The sequence below is a fragment of the Ctenopharyngodon idella genome, unplaced genomic scaffold (genome assembly GCF_019924925.1).
Source record: "Ctenopharyngodon idella isolate HZGC_01 unplaced genomic scaffold, HZGC01 HZGC01CH25, whole genome shotgun sequence".
NCBI lineage: Eukaryota > Metazoa > Chordata > Actinopteri > Cypriniformes > Xenocyprididae > Ctenopharyngodon > Ctenopharyngodon idella.
The window spans coordinates 728,828-750,610 of NW_026138716.1; the positions used below are offsets into that span (position 1 = coordinate 728,828).

The 21,783-nt window shown below is 40.2% G+C and overlaps 1 protein-coding gene and 1 long non-coding RNA gene across 4 annotated transcripts; both read left to right on the forward strand.

The window, feature by feature from the left end:
- The first annotated feature begins 2,765 nt into the window (after window positions 1-2,765).
- Window positions 2,766-13,085, forward strand: LOC127507962 (uncharacterized). Of its 3 annotated transcripts, none has more exons than XR_007928624.1 (3): window positions 2,766-3,408; window positions 4,025-4,131; window positions 13,023-13,085. It is a non-coding gene; the product is annotated as an uncharacterized LOC127507962 (long non-coding RNA). The 3 variants fall into 3 exon arrangements; XR_007928625.1 differs by lacking the exon at window positions 4,025-4,131 and adding an exon at window positions 12,435-12,541; XR_007928626.1 differs by lacking the exon at window positions 13,023-13,085 and adding an exon at window positions 4,613-4,675.
- Window positions 13,086-13,993: 908 nt separating this feature from the next.
- LOC127507913 (uncharacterized) lies at window positions 13,994-21,261 on the forward strand. Its single transcript, XM_051885310.1, has 5 exons — window positions 13,994-14,031; window positions 16,495-20,291; window positions 20,385-20,513; window positions 20,591-20,758; window positions 20,858-21,261. Exons 1-2 carry the CDS (start codon window positions 13,994-13,996, stop codon window positions 17,594-17,596), a joined length of 1,140 nt encoding a protein of 379 aa, XP_051741270.1. The 3' UTR covers window positions 17,597-20,291; window positions 20,385-20,513; window positions 20,591-20,758; window positions 20,858-21,261.
- The last annotated feature ends 522 nt before the right edge of the window (window positions 21,262-21,783 follow it).

Below are 21,783 nucleotides of genomic sequence, written 5' to 3' on the forward strand. Positions count from 1 at the left end.
GGGTCCCCTTGTCAGCATCCTGACGAATGGAGATATGCTTCTGACTATCTGTCCATGTGTGGAAGATTCCTAATCTTGTCTATTTTTCTTAGCCAATCCGAATCATTTTAACCCGTGGTAATGACGTAGTTAGTGGAAATGTGAATGTACGCAGAGCGGCCTACGAACTCCATGTGAGACTTGAAGCTGGCTTCTGCTGATGAGGCTGCAAACTATTCTTCAACAAAATTTTCTTCAATTTATTTTTGACTCCTGATCTTCATTCATCATATCTGGCCTTTTGGGTCTTTAATTGTAAAATTCCCCTACACAGTGACACTGAACTAACGGTGATTTGTAGTTGATGACCACAAGATCATGCAGGTATGTTTGAAACTCTGGCCACTGATTGGTAAACGCCCATTTTGGTTTTGCATGTGCACTTCTCAGTAGTCTAACAATTCCTCCTCATTCAAGAGAAAACACAGGTGCATCTTACACAGTAGTGTTGTTTGTTAAACTACCTGACGTCTCTGGGTTTATTCCTCTGTTCTTCTATTTTGTTTTCTGTGCTTGTTATGTGCATTGGATTTATTGTTACTGAATCTAATAAGATGTATTCATTTAAAAAAAGTTTTAAGGTGTTTGAACAAATTATCCTAATTAATTATATTATTTATTATATTTTCTAAATTCTTAAAAAGTGCAGGCATCTTGCTTTACTAACATTTATTAGGAATTTTATGATTGTAGTTCCAACAACATTTCTTGAAGTGCAAGGACATGAACGTAAGCAAGAATATCATACTTTACAGCCCATGAATTGCATCTATTACTCAATGCTTGCAGAGCACCTTGACGTCTTTCCTTTAATAGGAATGAAGGCAGATGACAAATGAGACATTGGTAACTTTCAAGTCATATTAATGTATAATTTGCATGCAAAATGACTTGGAGTTGCAGTACATCACACTGGAAACAGTGTAACACATTAGCAACAGCGCTGTAATTATGAAAAATGACCTATTAATGTATTGTCAGCATACCAGGACCCTGTCAGATAAACAACAGGCAGACACATTATTGTTTGGGTTACTTAAGCAAATAAATAGACACAAACAGCATCAAAACTCTATGCCCTTACAGACCAATTTGATCATGTTTACTTATTTATTTATTTATTTATTCATTCATTTATTTATTTATTTATTTATTTATTAGGCACCATTAGCCTCGAAATGATTAACAGTTATGATGTTGTTTTGAGTGGTTGGAATCCTGAGCCATGCCCACACTGATTACAAGGTGTTTGGTTTCATATCTTTGACGTTCTATTGCGTAGGCTGTGCGTAGCCACGATTTAGCTCGTAGTCAGACCGGCTATTTGTAGCCCACCTATAGTCAATCCTGATTTATTGTATTTTTTGAACAGGAAGTGCATGAGATGATTGATATCCCATCATGTTTGCAATGTCAATGATATCTACAAGATGTAAGTGACATTTCATGACATGGTCTATCTGTAGTCACGATTTAGCTCTGAATTTGATAGGTTATGTGCAGTCTGCTTTTAGCCCACCCGGCGAAATCGAGGCAATCTATAGTCTAATTTTTACAGCTTGACTATAGCCCTGATTCAGACCAGCAATTAGTGTAGCCAAAATAGTGTTAAGCAGCCTAATTTTCGGCCACAAAGCTTGTGGGATTCATTATATATGCTACCATCAAATGCAAGTCGCCCATACATTTGAAACAGCATATTTTTGGTGTCACACAATCATACACATTCTACAATGTATGTGAAGAGTTTGGTTCCAAAACGCTATAACTCTGATTTTGATTAATTTGAGTTAAAAGCTGTTTTCTTTACCAAGAAAGTGGCAAGATGAAAACCACTATTTTCTGTTTCAAACTTTCACATAGCATCTTTTGGTTATAAAAACATTAAAAATTCAAATCTACATTTTGATTTTAAAATGTTTATTATATAATGGATTATTTTTTCCCAAAAATGCAATAAATCCATGACACGTTTTTTTTTTTCCAACAATAAAGTTGATTCACATATATGACAGCTTCTGAACTTTGCCAGTACTAATCTTATATACAGGCATTTGACTAAAAATACATTCAGTCGTCGCTCCCAAAATGAATTCAACGAGTCATCCTGTTAATGTTGTAAATTAATTATGTCTCCGTTTGTCATTACCGATTAAAGAATATCCGGCCCCACCGCACGGTTAAAATAAACACATTTGCCGAGTACATTGGTATTAAAAACGGCTTTTAAAAAACTGTTCATCTACTATTTAAGCTTATTATTATTATTCTTCCGATTCTTAGACTAAATTTCTAAATGCTACTCCTCCTAGACTGTACAAGCTACAACCACCAAACTCAGACTAAAGACTCATCAGACTCCATTAGCTGCCATTCTATGTACTATTTCTAAACCATTGAGACTCATTCAAACTCATAAACTCATTTAATCTATCTATCTATCTATCTATCTATCTATCTATCTATCTATCTATCATCTGACCATTTCTATCTATCTCTCTATCTATCTGACTATTTCGATCATATCTTTCTAACTAAATCGATCTATCTATCTACCATCTCATAGCAACCACCTAGAACAACCTAGCAACACCCTAGCAACCACCCAGAATTCCTTAGCAACCGTATAGCAACACCTTAGCAACCACCCTGAGTACCCTAGCAACCACATAGCAACACCCTAGCAACCACCCCGAGTACCCTAGCAACCGTATAGCAACACCTTAGCAACCACCCTGAGTACCCTAGCAACCGCATAGCAACACCCTACCAACCATCCAAAATACCTTAGCAACCACATAGCAACACCCTAGCAACCACCCCTAGTACCTTAGCAACCACAAAGCAAAACCCCAGCAACCATATAAAACCCTTGCAACCACTCAGAGTACCCTGACTCTATCTATCTATCTATCTATCTATCTATCTATCTATCTATCTATCTATCTGTCTGTCTGTCTGTCTGTCTTTTAAACTACTAAACTAAAACTTAAACTTTCAAACTTTCAAACTTCAAACTTTTAAAACTACTTCAAACTTTCTGGACCGGCTTTTTCAAGCCAACTTAAAGTTTGCCTAAAAACTTTTTTATTTTATTATTATTATTATTATTATTTATTTTTATTTTTTTTTACACACATTATATGACTGTCTTTAATTTTAAGTTACATAAAAATTGACAATTACAATTCTCAACCGCTAGATGGCAACTGTGGCTCTACTGAGACATGACTACTGGCAACGCGAGACTTGTTAGTTAGTAGAGATCACTGTTCCCAGATCTCGCGATGAACATTTCCACCATTTTACAACTGTCGGACAGCAAGCAAGAGCAAATGTTGAAGCAAATTCTTTCCTGCTTTTGGTCTTGTAAGTATCTGTGTTTTTCATTTTGACATGTGTTCGTTATTTATGTACATTATTTGTTATCATGTGTAGGAACCATGACATTTTAGCGGGTAACAGTGCAGACTCAGAGTAAGCCGTTTTGTGGTTAGATTAACATGCTACATGGACATGTCCTTGTGCCCTAAAACTCTTTAATTATCTAAATACAAGGGGGTAAACATGAAACCCGTGCTATCCATCGAGAAACACGGTATTGTTTACCTTGTTTATTATTACAGAAGCTCTTCGTCAGGCCAACATTGTAGCATTTCACATTACCGATCAAAAGCTTGGAGTAATGATGCTGAAAATTCAGCTTTGATCACAGGAATAAATTACAAATTGTAATGCTAGTTATTTTAAATTGTAATAATTTAAATATTACTGTTTATATTGTATTTTTGATCAAATACAAGGAATGTACCCTTGGAAAGTACAAGTGAATTCTTTCAAAAACATTAAACAAATCTTACAGGCCCAAACTTATGAACAGTAGTGTGTGTTATGCACTCAATATTATAATCATGTAAATCTTTGCTAGGGTTGGAATAAAGCAATTATTCTTATGTTGATTTTCTTTTATTTCTTTACTCAACAGGCTATTTTCTTACTCATAGTTTTCAGTCAGGTGACTGGAGCAGAGACCTGGAGGGCAAAACATCCATAGAACTGCAGGACAGGCCTGTCAATTGCGTCTCAAAAAAGGTAAACAAAATATTTGTGAGTAAAATGCACGTTTCTGGCACTTGTGATCCATAAACAGCACCTGCTGCAGTATTTCAATCACTAAACAGTAGAGTATTCACCTTAAGTAGCTTAAAGTAATAAAACAGTGAGATTGACAGATCCATTTCTTTATACAGTTTATCCATGATGCATACTACTGTATATACAGGCGAGCAGATGAGCCCAGAATATGAACGCCACACACTAACTGGGCAAGCAGATGAGCCTAGAACATAAATGCAATGCCTACCGACAAACTCAAACTGTGCGTTGCATTTATGTTCTAGGCTCATCTGCTTGCTCGACCTGTATATATAGTATGCATCATCAAAAAGGTGTATATTGAATTTGGCCTTGTTTTACCCTCCAGGTGGGTGTTCCTATAAAAACTAGCAATGAAGGTAAGCATACGCTATTTTAAGTATATTATTAAAAATATGATTCTGCATTGTATTGTCAGCACCCGAGCCATCACGGACATGGAAAGGTCTTGACACCTTGCCAAGAGCTGGATTTTTTTGGTAAGCATAAATAGATACGCAGATTTACACAATACACTATATCTGAAAAATGGTCGTAATTTACTAATACAGAGCAAATATACACACATTCATTGATGACACAGCAACATTTAGATCATTTCTCTTTTAAGGTAATCTTTCTTTTGGTAACACTTCGTTCGTCTTCGGAACACAATTTAAGATATTTTGGATGAAATCCGAGGGTATCTGATCCACACATAGGCAGCATAGTATTCAACAAAAATAAATTACTGAAGTACTTAAATATTTAACAAATTAAATCTTTTTTTTTTTTGCACATTTCTCATGGTTACGTCTGAGCTGTAGGCAAAAGTTGGGTTTGAAAATTCTGCCCTTACAGACAATTAGCAGAAACAAACTAGATGTTTCAGTTCATACCTCATGTTTTCTGTGGTTTGCACAAATAGAAAGTCTCTGAAAAATTAAATAGCATCATCTAAAAATAATTAGATCATTCTCGGATTTGAAATACATGGTGAGACTTGTGTCTTTAGCTACAATGACTTTCTAGACTCTAAAGTTTCCTTCTGACAAATGTGCCAAAATCTGCAACACAGATTCCCAATAGTGTGCACTCCAGCGAGTTCGGTTGTTTAGCAAAAGTACAGCAAAACCGATTGTTGGTGAGTGTGATGGCATTGACTTTGTTCAAAACATATCAATCATTGTGGTTCAACCAATAGTAGGACGTTGGGGCAGGCCAATGGGGGTCAAGGTTTAGCTTCAGCAGTTACAAGTAAACAATGTTGTAATGAATTACTGGTCAGTTTAAATAGAAGTTTAGAGGCCACTATATTATCACGAAGTAGTTAAGGGATGATTGTAATTAATACAATCTAAGGTTAATTTATGTAAATTTACTTTTTTTTTGGTATAACTTGATCTTTATGGTTTTAATAAAAAAGAAAACATCATCTGTTAGAAGGTAAGGCAAGTAGGTAATTATATCTGCTAATTTTAGTAAAAATGTTAATTTCAAAAACCATTTGAGTATTTTTACTTTTTTGTTAAACATTTGAAAGGCTTTGAAATCACAGAGAATTTGGTATTGTGGCATCAAACAATATAAATATGACTATGTTTCACTATGTTATTGTGAAACCAAAAGTGTAATTTTCATGTCTAATAGAGAGATAAATAAATACCTTGCTAATATCTTAATTTTATTTTTTACATGCATTCATTGTTGGTGAAAATTAATTTCTAATGGCTTTTCTAATTTAAAATCTGACATGTTACTAATGGTTCGGTAACTGGACATAGATATAATTAATTGTAAGTGCTAAATAAATACAACATGTTGTCCTGTGTAATGTCAATTTCAGTGGATACTCAGTTATTCGAAACTGAGTATTCCCTTGGGGTTTAAGCCTAGAACTAGTAGGAGGAAACAAAATGGAAAATGTTTTTAATAAAATATCTAAATAACAATAACATTTTTCTCTTTGTAATTTACATTACAGTGGATGAAGTGACAGATGGTCCTGAAGGGAAGACCAAGGTAGGCTATGTCCACATATGACGACACACATATATGTGCCATTTTTTCAGTACCCAAACTCAACCGAGCCATTACTGGAACAAAGGTTAGTTGTATTTAATCGTTTATATGCCTTCTGTTGCTAGGTCAGTCTTATGTTTGTAAAAAAAAAAAAAAAAAACAAACAAAAAAAACTTTGTGGCATTTTTTTCAACATCATAATTTTGAGCTTTTTCAGGCCACATTCACACAGCAGCAGAATATGGTAGTCACTCCTGTCTTTGAGTCCTTAATATGGTTATGTTCACATACAGTACGGTTATTTACGCATTCAACCGCATTCTATAACCGAACTCACACCCGTACATTTTCAGGACTCACAACTGCATTCTCGGAATATTTGAGCTGTGTGAACGGAACTGGACAACTAGTTGTCTGTCATGTCATACAGTTCGAGTGTTTTGTTTGTGGTTTCGCTTTCGGTAACTTAAGCCCCGGGTATACTCGCGGCCGGCCGCACGCCCCGTCCGCGTGCAGCCCAAATGTCGCCTTAGGGGCTGGCTGCAGCGTGTGGAGTTCCACTTAAGGGCGGAAATACGTCACCTCCACTAGAGGAGCTAGCTACTGTGGCCGCTGGGCATGCGCACATCAATATTGCGTCATTTAATTACTGTATTTGCATTATTGTAAGGGTAGGTTTAGGGTTGGGGTAGGTGTAGACGTTAGTAAAACACAAGTGGAGGTGACGTATTTCCTGTTCGAGAGTGGAGCTCCACTCGCCCATGGTCTGGCAGCCAGACCCTTCTCAAATTTCGAGATCGTGCGGACAGCAATACGCACAGTACTGAGCGCAATCTGCAGTCGTCGAAGAAGAGTGTGTAAAGAGCGATTCAAAAACAAGACGAGTAAACACTTCCTGTTCTCTTGGTGTATCTTCTGAACTATGTTGCAATGGTGAATGCACTATTTTTCTTCTCCGATCCTGCACAGCGAATGTCCGGTTGATGACACGAGGCGTTTCTCAATACCAAGTTCGCAAAGTTCAGAGTTGCATCCTTGGTAGTTAGGACTTGGCAAGTTCAACTCAGGAGAACGGACTCCCGTGAACGGGAGAACACAAGTCCGGTGATTCAGCAAATGGCACAGCAGCATACTTGATAATGTCACTCAGCTCTCCGGTTATCTCTGTGTATATTTTAGACAACAATAAAACAAAATGTGTTATAAAACACCACTCTGCCTCTTTTCAATTTATTTAAAAAACAAACAAACAAACGAACAAAAAAAATATATTAATAGCCTCACAAATGTGGTTCAGGAACGTGTTCACTGATTATCTTCAATGTCTGCATATATAGTATTTATAACAAAACGAAATATTAAACAACCCTGCCTCTTTTTGTTTATATTTAAAAAATATTAAACATATTAATATTGTTACATCCACGCCTTCCCGGACTCCAGTTCCCAGAATCCTCCTGTTCCGCACACCTGTCTGCACTTCCCTCATCAGTCTTCCCGCCATCTCCCCGGATTCCCAGCACCTGTTGTCCTTGTCAGCACTCCCTTTTGGACTCATTCCCTGCACTCCTTGTCCGTTATCTTGTTTGATATGTCTGTTCATGCTGTTTCTTAGTTCCTGGACTGTTCAATAAAGCCCATATAATTGTGGATTTCTGTATTCGCCTCATCTATGCAGCACAGCACGTAACAGAATAACGGACCTAAACAGCTTGGAAGTCTACAAGGAAGATGGGTTTATTCTTCATTTCCGAGGTCCCCGCTTCTCCCGTGCCGGTTCGTCAATCTCCATCTTCCTCCGCCTGCCTCTCCAGTGAGCTTTTCCCCGGTGTCCTGCCGGACCCAAAACCCCGCATGGCCAACAAAAATTCCTCCGCTGGGCCCAAACGGCTAAAGAGGAAAAGGAAGAAGGCCGCCAAGCAACCTCAGTCTCCTGAGTTTTCTGCCTCCGCGCAGCCCCAGTCTCCTGAGTTTTCTGCCTCCGCGCAGCCCGTTCCAGTGTCAGTGGGTCTTTTGGTTGAGTATGAGGGGATGGACTGGACCCCGTTTTCAGACCCCTCGCCAGCCCTCACTGCCAACGAGCCCGCTCCAGCCGCCGCCGCCGCCAAGGCCCGCTCCAGCCGCCGCCGAGGCCCGCTCCAGCCGCCGCCGAGGCCCGCTCCAGCCGCCGCCGAGGCCCGCTCCAGCCGCCGCCGAGGCCCGCTCCAGCCGCCGCCGCCGTCCACAGCTCCTGAGAGGTACAGACGATATTCAAAATTATTTTCTAGTGTTTGAAAAGGAAAATAAATGCTCTAACATACATTGAAGAAGCCTTTCTTTATCAGAAAGATAAATGTTGATTAATAACTTAAAAGATGTATATTGAAGCGGCAGTGGTTTCCAGAATCCACCCCCCCTTCAGTAGGCTACAACGATTAGATATACAAAAAACAAATTATATCATGTTTAATCCGGGGATTTGAACTTGGCTAGATGTGAACTTTGAATTGGAACAGTAATCAACTGATGACGTTTCACAAGTCCACAAGAACACAAGTACAGACAAGAATGCATATTGAGAAACGGCTACGATGTCTGGTAAAAGTACAGAAAAAATTTGTACTGCGCATGTGTTGGCATCCGTGGTTTAGTATGCTTTGAACGCGTCCGGGCGCAGACGGTAAATAAAAATGTAATAATTTAATAAAAAATACTTTTTATTAAATATAAAACTTTTAATACATTAAAAAATAGATAAATGTGTTTGTTCAAGTTTCTACTTAAATAAATAGATGTTTTCAATAAGTATATTTCCTTTTTCTACATGAAAATGCCAAATGAAAATGTTTATTGATATTGATAAAGTGACCAATTTTAAGCAGGAAAAACGGTCTTTGCACTTGACCACTTGTCTACTTAGATGACGTATTTCCTGTATGTTACGACCCTCTATTAATGCTGTTTAAAGTATGTAAAAGAGTATGTAACATATTAATGTTAAAGTTAAATATAAAAATAAATAAATAAATAAATAAACGGGTTTAGTTACTGATATCTTATGTGATGAGATGAATCAGACAGAGACAGATTGGAATTAAAGCTTTTTAGTATTTTATCTTGAGGAAAATACAGCCGATGGTGTTGATATGGCAACTAGTAAATATACTAAGTTTCATGCTACTAACCTTTCAAATTAAATCTAATTTAGTTTTATCATTTTCAACATCAAACACAAGCTGTGCACGTCAATATAATTAGTCTTTTATTCTAATCGCTTTCGCGCAGCAGCAGAGAGCGTTCTGTTCTGAGGCGGAGAGAGAAAATCTAAATGGTAAATGTGAGTTCGTAGAGTTGTTTTAAAAACCATGTTTGCCAGAACATAACCACAAATTTTATTCTATTTTGTATCAACTATTTTCTAGCCCGACGTTGTTTCGAGTCGTTTATTCCCGCTCGTGCTCCATTCAAATCTTGCGCGCGCTGACAGCATCCGGTATTTTCTGAGAGATTTACATCAGACGAAGGGAAGGTAAGTGCAGATTCACAAAATCATTGTAAATAACATGTTTACATAAAACAACACCAGAGGTTGTTCAATGTTATGTCGTTATTTTCTGATTGTGAACCGCATTTTCTTTATTACTCGCGCTGATGTCTTGTTTTTTTTTTTTTTAAACGTTATTTCTTAGGAAAACTGTGTGTAACTTAGTGTTTTGAAAGCATGGCCAAATTCTTGACAAATCTGTCCTAGCGATTATTACAAAAACTGTAAGACCAGAAACTTGAGTTTTATTTGTGTAGATATACAGAGCCCCATGGTTCAAAAACACTGTAGTATACAAATTACTATAGTATTTTTTCATATCGTGCGCATGATTGAGCAAATCGAGGGAACGAAATAGTAAATCGTGCTCGATTCATGTGTGGGTGTTTGTGTAGATGTAATGAATGCAGCTTCACACTCATTTATACTTCTGCCATAAAGCAGCTGTGTGGCCGTCTTCTCGTTCACACACGTGTTCTCTGAAGAACACAGTTAATAATTTAATAATAAAAACTGTTGTTGCAAATTGAAAACAGGTGCCAGGAAGATGGATTTGTCTTGGACCGGAGCAGAGATGTGCCAGGTACCTGAACATCGCTGCTATGGGCTCTGTCCCTGATGAGCCAGGAGGCTTGTGGGTTTATATTTATGCCAATCATTTTATTAGTCCGACAGCATCACATGTGGAGGACAACACCAAGCCGATCGATCATGAGGTGGTCTGTCTATTCCACGTGTGCGGAGTTCTTGAGCCATGAGAGAGAGAGAACGAGCCGTCTGAACCAGCCACTGCTGCTTCAAGGCACTGATCATGTCGATAACCAGAATGGGACTGTAACAGCTCTGTGATGCCTTGATTATGTCAGTATCTTGTCCAGAAATGTCAATAGTGATGCATTGTACAGATGGTTCTTCGCTGCATCTTGGACAGGGCCAAACTCTGACGACACATGCGACATGTGATCCAGTGACCGAACAGAGTCGAACCAGGAGGCAGCAGCTATTGTCCGTGTTATATCTGTTCAGTCATGTTTCTATTTGGCTCTTTGGCATGGCTAACATACCTTGAAGCAGCAGTATCGTTCAGACGGCTCGTTCTCTCTGTGATTCGTGGCTCAAGTTCTCCGCACTCTTGGATTTCTCAGCAGTCTTGTTGCCCTCTTCGCTGGTGATGTTTGGGACATTGTAGCTCCAGTGCACTCACTTGTGATTGAGTTTGTCCTGATTGTTTCAGGTGAATGCAGCGGCACCGGCATGAGTAAAGAAGTGCATATGCTACTTCCAGATCAACCAGGTAGCCCCGGATGGAGAACTGTGACACGCTGGCTTCCTACACGCGGGTCTCGCTCTGCTCGGGCCCGAGGCTCATATCATCATCATCATCATCATCATTATTAACACAAGGTAAGTTTATTTTATTTTTTCTAAAGATCCAGGGGTTACATGCTGCTTTTCCTATCCGACCGAGATGGCCTGTCCCCGGGCGCCGTCGGATTGAGCCCCGGTCTGGAACTCGAGTCTAGCGCAGAAGCGTCGAAACGAGGCCATCGCGGTACTGGGGAGAATGTGCTCTCTCGGACTTTGTCAAAAAAACGAGTCCGTGCTCGAAAATTGCACTAAGTCTTTTGGTGTGCACTCACCCCGCCCGGAGGATCGGCCTACCTCCAGGGACGAGGCCGGAGACGATGCGCCGTCCTGGGCATCGTGGAAGGAACGGAGGGCATATACCAAACTGTATGGTGGTGGTTCTGGGAGCTTGGGGAACTCCCAGAAGCGAGGCCGGAGACGATGCGCCGTCCTGGGCATCGTGGAAGGAACGGAGGGCATATACCAAACTGTATGGTGGTGGTGCGAAATTAGAAACGGGTTATGGTGCACCCGCCCGGAGGATGGGCTCACCTCCAGGGACGAGGCCGGAGACGATGCGCCGTCCTGGGCATCGTGGAAGGAGACGGAGGGCATATACCAAACTGTATGGTGGTGGTTCTGGGAGCTTGGGTAACTCCCAGAAGCCAGGCCGGAGACGATGCGCCGTCCTGGGCATCGTGGAAGGAACGGAGGGCATATACCAAACTGAACGGTGGTGGTGCGAAACTAGAAACGGGTGAGGTGGCACCCGCCCGGAGGTGCGCAAAGTCGCTTATGTACATTATTTGTTATCATGTGTAGGAACCATGACATTTTAGCGGGTAACAGTGCAGACTCAGAGTAAGCCGTTTTGTGGTTAGATTAACATGCTACATGGACATGTCCTTGTGCCCTAAAACTCTTTAATTATCTAAATACAAGGGGGTAAACATGAAACCCATGCTATCCATCGAGAAACACGGTATTGTTTACCTTGTTTATTATTACAGAAGCTCTTCGTCAGGCCAACATTGTAGCATTTCACATTACCGATCAAAAGCTTGGAGTAATGATGCTGAAAATTCAGCTTTGATCACAGGAATAAATTACAAATTGTAATGCTAGTTATTTTAAATTGTAATAATTTAAATATTACTGTTTATATTGTATTTTTGATCAAATACAAGGAATGTACCCTTGGAAAGTACAAGTGAATTCTTTCAAAAACATTAAACAAATCTTACAGGCCCAAACTTATGAACAGTAGTGTGTGTTATGCACTCAATATTATAATCATGTAAATCTTTGCTAGGGTTGGAATAAAGCAATTATTCTTATGTTGATTTTCTTTTATTTCTTTACTCAACAGGCTATTTTCTTACTCATAGTTTTCAGTCAGGTGACTGGAGCAGAGACCTGGAGGGCAAAACATCCATAGAACTGCAGGACAGGCCTGTCAATTGCGTCTCAAAAAAGGTAAACAAAATATTTGTGAGTAAAATGCACGTTTCTGGCACTTGTGATCCATAAACAGCACCTGCTGCAGTATTTCAATCACTAAACAGTAGAGTATTCACCTTAAGTAGCTTAAAGTAATAAAACAGTGAGATTGACAGATCCATTTCTTTATACAGTTTATCCATGATGCATACTACTGTATATACAGGCGAGCAGATGAGCCCAGAATATGAACGCCACACACTAACTGGGCAAGCAGATGAGCCTAGAACATAAATGCAATGCCTACCGACAAACTCAAACTGTGCGTTGCATTTATGTTCTAGGCTCATCTGCTTGCTCGACCTGTATATATAGTATGCATCATCAAAAAGGTGTATATTGAATTTGGCCTTGTTTTACCCTCCAGGTGGGTGTTCCTATAAAAACTAGCAATGAAGGTAAGCATACGCTATTTTAAGTATATTATTAAAAATATGATTCTGCATTGTATTGTCAGCACCCGAGCCATCACGGACATGGAAAGGTCTTGACACCTTGCCAAGAGCTGGATTTTTTTGGTAAGCATAAATAGATACGCAGATTTACACAATACACTATATCTGAAAAATGGTCGTAATTTACTAATACAGAGCAAATATACACACATTCATTGATGACACAGCAACATTTAGATCATTTCTCTTTTAAGGTAATCTTTCTTTTGGTAACACTTCGTTCGTCTTCGGAACACAATTTAAGATATTTTGGATGAAATCCGAGGGTATCTGATCCACACATAGGCAGCATAGTATTCAACAAAAATAAATTACTGAAGTACTTAAATATTTAACAAATTAAATCTTTTTTTTTTTTTTGCACATTTCTCATGGTTACGTCTGAGCTGTAGGCAAAAGTTGGGTTTGAAAATTCTGCCCTTACAGACAATTAGCAGAAACAAACTAGATGTTTCAGTTCATACCTCATGTTTTCTGTGGTTTGCACAAATAGAAAGTCTCTAAAAAATTAAATAGCATCATCTAAAAATAATTAGATCATTCTCGGATTTGAAATACATGGTGAGACTTGTGTCTTTAGCTACAATGACTTTCTAGACTCTAAAGTTTCCTTCTGACAAATGTGCCAAAATCTGCAACACAGATTCCCAATAGTGTGCACTCCAGCGAGTTCGGTTGTTTAGCAAAAGTACAGCAAAACCGATTGTTGGTGAGTGTGATGGCATTGACTTTGTTCAAAACATATCAATCATTGTGGTTCAACCAATAGTAGGACGTTGGGGCAGGCCAATGGGGGTCAAGGTTTAGCTTCAGCAGTTACAAGTAAACAATGTTGTAATGAATTACTGGTCAGTTTAAATAGAAGTTTAGAGGCCACTATATTATCACGAAGTAGTTAAGGGATGATTGTAATTAATACAATCTAAGGTTAATTTATGTAAATTTACTTTTTTTTTGGTATAACTTGATCTTTATGGTTTTAATAAAAAAGAAAACATCATCTGTTAGAAGGTAAGGCAAGTAGGTAATTATATCTGCTAATTTTAGTAAAAATGTTAATTTCAAAAACCATTTGAGTATTTTTACTTTTTTGTTAAACATTTGAAAGGCTTTGAAATCACAGAGAATTTGGTATTGTGGCATCAAACAATATAAATATGACTATGTTTCACTATGTTATTGTGAAACCAAAAGTGTAATTTTCATGTCTAATAGAGAGATAAATAAATACCTTGCTAATATCTTAATTTTATTTTTTACATGCATTCATTGTTGGTGAAAATTAATTTCTAATGGCTTTTCTAATTTAAAATCTGACATGTTACTAATGGTTCGGTAACTGGACATAGATATAATTAATTGTAAGTGCTAAATAAATACAACATGTTGTCCTGTGTAATGTCAATTTCAGTGGATACTCAGTTATTCGAAACTGAGTATTCCCTTGGGGTTTAAGCCTAGAACTAGTAGGAGGAAACAAAATGGAAAATGTTTTTAATAAAATATCTAAATAACAATAACATTTTTCTCTTTGTAATTTACATTACAGTGGATGAAGTGACAGATGGTCCTGAAGGGAAGACCAAGGTAGGCTATGTCCACATATGACGACACACATATATGTGCCATTTTTTCAGTACCCAAACTCAACCGAGCCATTACTGGAACAAAGGTTAGTTGTATTTAATCGTTTATATGCCTTCTGTTGCTAGGTCAGTCTTATGTTTGTAAAAAAAAAAAAAAAAAAACAAACAAAAAAAACTTTGTGGCATTTTTTTCAACATCATAATTTTGAGCTTTTTCAGGCCACATTCACACAGCAGCAGAATACGGTAGTCACTCCTGTCTTTGAGTCCTTAATATGGTTATGTTCACATACAGTACGGTTATTTACGCATTCTATAACCGAACTCACACCCGTACATTTTCAGGACTCACAACTGCATTCTCGGAATATTTGAGCTGTGTGAACGGAACTGGACAACTAGTTGTCTGTCATGTCATACAGTTCGAGTGTTTTGTTTGTGGTTTCGCTTTCGGTAACTTAAGCCCCGGGTATACTCGCGGCCGGCCGCACGCCCCGTCCGCGTGCAGCCCAAATGTCGCCTTAGGGGCTGGCTGCAGCGTGTGGAGTTCCACTTAAGGGCGGAAATACGTCACCTCCACTAGAGGAGCTAGCTACTGTGGCCGCTGGGCATGCGCACATCAATATTGCGTCATTTAATTACTGTATTTGCATTATTGTAAGGGTAGGTTTAGGGTTGGGGTAGGTGTAGACGTTAGTAAAACACAAGTGGAGGTGACGTATTTCCTGTTCGAGAGTGGAGCTCCACTCGCCCATGGTCTGGCAGCCAGACCCTTCTCAAATTTCGAGATCGTGCGGACAGCAATACGCACAGTACTGAGCGCAATCCGCAGTCGTCGAAGAAGAGTGTGTAAAGAGCGATTCAAAAACAAGACGAGTAAACACTTCCTGTTCTCTTGGTGTATCTTCTGAACTATGTTGCAATGGTGAATGCACTATTTTTCTTCTCCGATCCTGCACAGCGAATGTCCGGTTGATGACACGAGGCGTTTCTCAATACCAAGTTCGCAAAGTTCAGAGTTGCATCCTTGGTAGTTAGGACTTGGCAAGTTCAACTCAGGAGAACGGACTCCCGTGAACGGGAGAACACAAGTCCGGTGATTCAGCAAATGGCACAGCAGCATACTTGATAATGTCACTCAGCTCTCCGGTTATCTCTGTGTATATTTTAGACAACAATAAAACAAAATGTGTTATAAAACACCACTCTGCCTCTTTTCAATTTATTTAAAAAACAAACAAACAAACGAACAAAAAAAATATATTAATAGCCTCACAAATGTGGTTCAGGAACGCGTTCACTGATTATCTTCAATGTCTGCATATATAGTATTTATAACAAAACGAAATATTAAACAACCCTGCCTCTTTTTGTTTATATTTAAAAAATATTAAACATATTAATATTGTTACATCCACGCCTTCCCGGACTCCAGTTCCCAGAATCCTCCTGTTCCGCACACCTGTCTGCACTTCCCTCATCAGTCTTCCCGCCATCTCCCCGGATTCCCAGCACCTGTTGTCCTTGTCAGCACTCCCTTTTGGACTCATTCCCTGCACTCCTTGTCCGTTATCTTGTTTGATATGTCTGTTCATGCTGTTTCTTAGTTCCTGGACTGTTCAATAAAGCCCATATAATTGTGGATTTCTGTATTCGCCTCATCTATGCAGCACAGCACGTAACAGAATAACGGACCTAAACAGCTTGGAAGTCTACAAGGAAGATGGGTTTATTCTTCATTTCCGAGGTCCCCGCTTCTCCCGTGCCGGTTCGTCAATCTCCATCTTCCTCCGCCTGCCTCTCCAGTGAGCTTTTCCCCGGTGTCCTGCCGGACCCAAAACCTCGCATGGCCAACAAAAATTCCTCCGCTGGGCCCAAACGGCTAAAGAGGAAAAGGAAGAAGGCCGCCAAGCAACCTCAGTCTCCTGAGTTTTCTGCCTCCGCGCAGCCCCAGTCTCCTGAGTTTTCTGCCTCCGCGCAGCCCCAGTCTCCTGAGTTTTCTGCCTCCGCGCAGCCCCAGTCTCCTGAGTTTTCTGCCTCCGCGCAGCCCCAGTCTCCTGAGTTTTCTGCCTCCGCGCAGCCCCAGTCTCCTGAGTTTTCTGCCTCCGCGCAGCCCCAGTCTCCTGAGTTTTCTGCCTCCGCGCAGCCCCAGTCTCCTGAGTTTTCTGCCTCCGCGCAGCCCCAGTCTCCTGAGTTTTCTGCCTCCGCGCAGCCCCAGTCTCCTGAGTTTTCTGCCTCCGCGCAGCCCCAGTCTCCTGAGTTTTCTGCCTCCGCGCAGCCCCAGTCTCCTGAGTTTTCTGCCTCCGCGCAGCCCCAGTCTCCTGAGTTTTCTGCCTCCGCGCAGCCCCAGTCTCCTGAGTTTTCTGCCTCCGCGCAGCCCCAGTCTCCTGAGTTTTCTGCCTCCGCGCAGCCCCAGTCTCCTGAGTTTTCTGCCTCCGCGCAGCCCCAGTCTCCTGAGTTTTCTGCCTCCGCGCAGCCCCAGTCTCCTGAGTTTTCTGCCTCCGCGCAGCCCCAGTCTCCTGAGTTTTCTGCCTCCGCGCAGCCCCAGTCTCCTGAGTTTTCTGCCTCCGCGCAGCCCCAGTCTCCTGAGTTTTCTGCCTCCGCGCAGCCCCAGTCTCCTGAGTTTTCTGCCTCCGCGCAGCCCCAGTCTCCTGAGTTTTCTGCCTCCGCGCAGCCCCAGTCTCCTGAGTTTTCTGCCTCCGCGCAGCCCCAGTCTCCTGAGTTTTCTGCCTCCGCGCAGCCCCAGTCTCCTGAGTTTTCTGCCTCCGCGCAGCCCCAGTCTCCTGAGTTTTCTGCCTCCGCGCAGCCCCAGTCTCCTGAGTTTTCTGCCTCCGCGCAGCCCGTTCCAGTGTCAGTGGGTCTTTTGGTTGAGTATGAGGGGATGGACTGGACCCCGTTTTCAGACCCCTCGCCAGCCCTCACTGCCAATGAGCCCGCTCCAGCCGCCGCCGAGGCCCGCTCCAGCCGCCGCCGCCGTCCACAGCTCCTGAGAGGTACAGACGATATTCAAAATTATTTTCTAGTGTTTGAAAAGGAAAATAAATGCTTTAACATACATTGAAGAAGCCTTTCTTTATCAGAAAGATAAATGTTGATTAATAACTTAAAAGATGTATATTGAAGCGGCAGTGGTTTCCAGAATCCACCCCCCTTCAGTAGGCTACAACGATTAGATATACAAAAAACAAATTATATCATGTTTAATCCGGGGATTTGAACTTGGCTAGATGTGAACTTTGAATTGGAACAGTAATCAACTGATGACGTTTCACAAGTCCACAAGAACACAAGTACAGACAAGAATGCATATTGAGAAACGGCTACGATGTCTGGTAAAAGTACAGAAAAAATTTGTACTGCGCATGTGTTGGCATCCGTGGTTTAGTATGCTTTGAACGCGTCCGGGCGCAGACGGTAAATAAAAATGTAGTAATTTAATAAAAAATACTTTTTATTAAATATAAAACTTTTAATACATTAAAAAATAGATAAATGTGTTTGTTCAAGTTTCTACTTAAATAAATAGATGTTTTCAATAAGTATATTTCCTTTTTCTACATGAAAATGCCAAATGAAAATGTTTATTGATATTGATAAAGTGACCAATTTTAAGCAGGAAAAACGGTCTTTGCACTTGACCACTTGTCTACTTAGATGACGTATTTCCTGTATGTTACGACCCTCTATTAATGCTGTTTAAAGTATGTAAAAGAGTATGTAACATATTAATGTTAAAGTTAAATATAAAAATAAATAAATAAATAAATAAACGGGTTTAGTTACTGATATCTTATGTGATGAGATGAATCAGACAGAGACAGATTGGAATTAAAGCTTTTTAGTATTTTATCTTGAGGAAAATACAGCCGATGGTGTTGATATGGCAACTAGTAAATATACTAAGTTTCATGCTACTAACCTTTCAAATTAAATCTAATTTAGTTTAACATCATTTTCAACATCAAACACAAGCTGTGCACGTCAATATAATTAGTCTTTTATTCTAATCGCTTTCGCGCAGCAGCAGAGAGCGTTCTGTTCTGAGGCGGAGAGAGAAAATCTAAATGGTAAATGTGAGTTCGTAGAGTTGTTTTAAAAACCATGTTTGCCAGAACATAACCACAAATTTTATTCTATTTTGTATCAACTATTTTCTAGCCCGACGTTGTTTCGAGTCGTTTATTCCCGCTCGTGCTCCATTCAAATCTTGCGCGCGCTGACAGCATCCGGTATTTTCTGAGAGATTTACATCAGACGAAGGGAAGGTAAGTGCAGATTCACAAAATCATTGTAAATAACATGTTTACATAAAACAACACCAGAGGTTGTTCAATGTTATGTCGTTATTTTCTGATTGTGAACCGCATTTTCTTTATTACTCGCGCTGATGTCTTGTTTTTTTTTTTTTTTAAACGTTATTTCTTAGGAAAACTGTGTGTAACTTAGTGTTTTGAAAGCATGGCCAAATTCTTGACAAATCTGTCCTAGCGATTATTACAAAAACTGTAAGACCAGAAACTTGAGTTTTATTTGTGTAGATATACAGAGCCCCATGGTTCAAAAACACTGTAGTATACAAATTACTATAGTATTTTTTCATATCGTGCGCATGATTGAGCAAATCGAGGGAACGAAATAGTAAATCGTGCTCGATTCATGTGTGGGTGTTTGTGTAGATGTAATGAATGCAGCTTCACACTCATTTATACTTCTGCCATAAAGCAGCTGTGTGGCCGTCTTCTCGTTCACACACGTGTTCTCTGAAGAACACAGTTAATAATTTAATAATAAAAACTGTTGTTGCAAATTGAAAACAGGTGCCAGGAAGATGGATTTGTCTTGGACCGGAGCAGAGATGTGCCAGGTACCTGAACATCGCTGCTATGGGCTCTGTCCCTGATGAGCCAGGAGGCTTGTGGGCTTATATTTATGCCAATCATTTTATTAGTCCGACAGCATCACATGTGGAGGACAACACCAAGCCGATCGATCATGAGGTGGTCTGTCTATTCCACGTGTGCGGAGTTCTTGAGCCATGAGAGAGAGAGAACGAGCCGTCTGAACCAGCCACTGCTGCTTCAAGGCACTGATCATGTCGATAACCAGAATGGGACTGTAACAGCTCTGTGATGCCTTGATTATGTCAGTATCTTGTCCAGAAATGTCAATAGTGATGCATTGTACAGATGGTTCTTCGCTGCATCTTGGACAGGGCCAAACTCTGACGACACATGCGACATGTGATCCAGTGACCGAACAGAGTCGAACCAGGAGGCAGCAGCTATTGTCCGTGTTATATCTGTTCAGTCATGTTTCTATTTGGCTCTTTGGCATGGCTAACATACCTTGAAGCAGCAGTATCGTTCAGACGGCTCGTTCTCTCTGTGATTCGTGGCTCAAGTTCTCCGCACTCTTGGATTTCTCAGCAGTCTTGTTGCCCTCTTCGCTGGTGATGTTTGGGACATTGTAGCTCCAGTGCACTCACTTGTGATTGAGTTTGTCCTGATTGTTTCAGGTGAATGCAGCGGCACCGGCATGAGTAAAGAAGTGCATATGCTACTTCCAGATCAACCAGGTAGCCCCGGATGGAGAACTGTGACACGCTGGCTTCCTACACGCGGGTCTCGCTCGGCTCGGGCCCGAGGCTCATATTATCATCATCATCATCATCATTATTAACACAAGGTAAGTTTATTTTATTTTTTTTACTCACCGGCTCATCACTAGCACAGTCAATGAGATTACCGCTTGTTCTTTTTTTTTTGTTTTTTTTTTTAGATTTTCTTTACAGACTCTCCTCTTGCCAGGACGATGATCAAGAGAGCGGTCAGACCAACAGATTGGCAACATACCAGACCGGGCAATCTGGACTTGCCAATCCCAGGTGATCCAAGAGGGCTCAACGAGGTGTATAAATATGAACATGTTTTTGCTAAATGCATTCAAAACTGTATGCAAATGCTAATTTTTCCTGTATTTGGTAGATGTGCTCCAGGCTGCACCCACTCTGCCTGAAGAAGAGCAGACCAGGCCGGTTCTGGCGCTCTCAGAGGAGCTGAACAGGGGTGTTCTGTGTCAGATTGTGACCTGTTTGAGTGGCACAGCTCCACACCATAGGACATGTAGGACAGATATGCTGTCTGGGCAACCAGGTATGAGCACACGCTTTACCTTTACAGTTTTCATTGCAGTTTCTGAGTTCTTAACTTTTGTTTGTAGTTAATGTGTTTTTGTATTTGTTCATTATTTAGACAGTCACTCTGGAGGAAGTCAGCGAAGGCGGCAGCTTCTGCTCACGCTCCGTGGGGTATTTAGCAAAGCCATAGTACAGAGGGGCTTCTTTCTCCAGTGGAGAGAGAAGCCCTAGAAGAGCAGCACACTGCGTTTGTTTTATTTAGGTTGCTGTTGCTTTGGTTTTGTTGTGTGTATATAGTTGGTTTCACGTTGTTTTATGCTTTCATGTAACTTTTAATCTTGTTAATTTCTAGTTTTCCCCATGTTTCCTAAGAGTTTTTATTGTTATTTGGTTGTTAATTAGTATTGATTGATTTGTGTGTTCTTGTTTGTTCAATAGTTTACTTTCTTTTATTGTTCATGTTTTATGCTGTGCTTTGTATATAGTTCTTTTTTTAAAATAATAAATAATCTCCCTTAACCCATTGCTTAATTTCATTCTTTTCTTTTTAGTACCAATACTTTTTTATTCAGTATAAATATTAAAACATGTGATCATGGGAACAAAAGTCAAATTTTTAGACTCATAAATGCTTTGATCTGAAATGTTATGCTTCGACGGGCTCATGAAGACACAGAACCCCTGCTATTGTCCACTAATATGGACAAAATGCATTATTAATCATGTAAAATGTATGTTGAATATGACTAGATCTCTAGAGGTTGATATCCTGGTGGAGTGTAGTAGATGAGTTGATTTAAAAACTTTTTTTTTTTTCACCAGTTTTATAGACTAAACTTAAAGTAGGTAAACTGAGCTGAAAGAGGAGCGTCTCTACAATGCTGTCTGGTAAGTTCTACTTATCTTTTTCTTTCCTTTTTTGTATATTGTGTGTGTGTGTGTGTGTGTGTGTGTGTGTGTGTTTGTGTTAACAGGCAGTAGGTCTTGTGATCAGACCCAAAGACGATGAAGAGAAAAACAGACCCAGTAGCAGCTCAAGAT

Excerpts from the sequence above, each read along its gene's own strand:
- LOC127507913 (XM_051885310.1), top strand. The coding sequence starts at position 13,994 with ATGGTTTTAATAAAAAAGAAAACATCATCTGTTAGAAG. Across the intron at positions 14,032-16,494 it reads AAAACATCATCTGTTAGAAG|AGGAAAAGGAAGAAGGCCGC; the intron begins GTAAGGCAAGTA and ends AAACGGCTAAAG.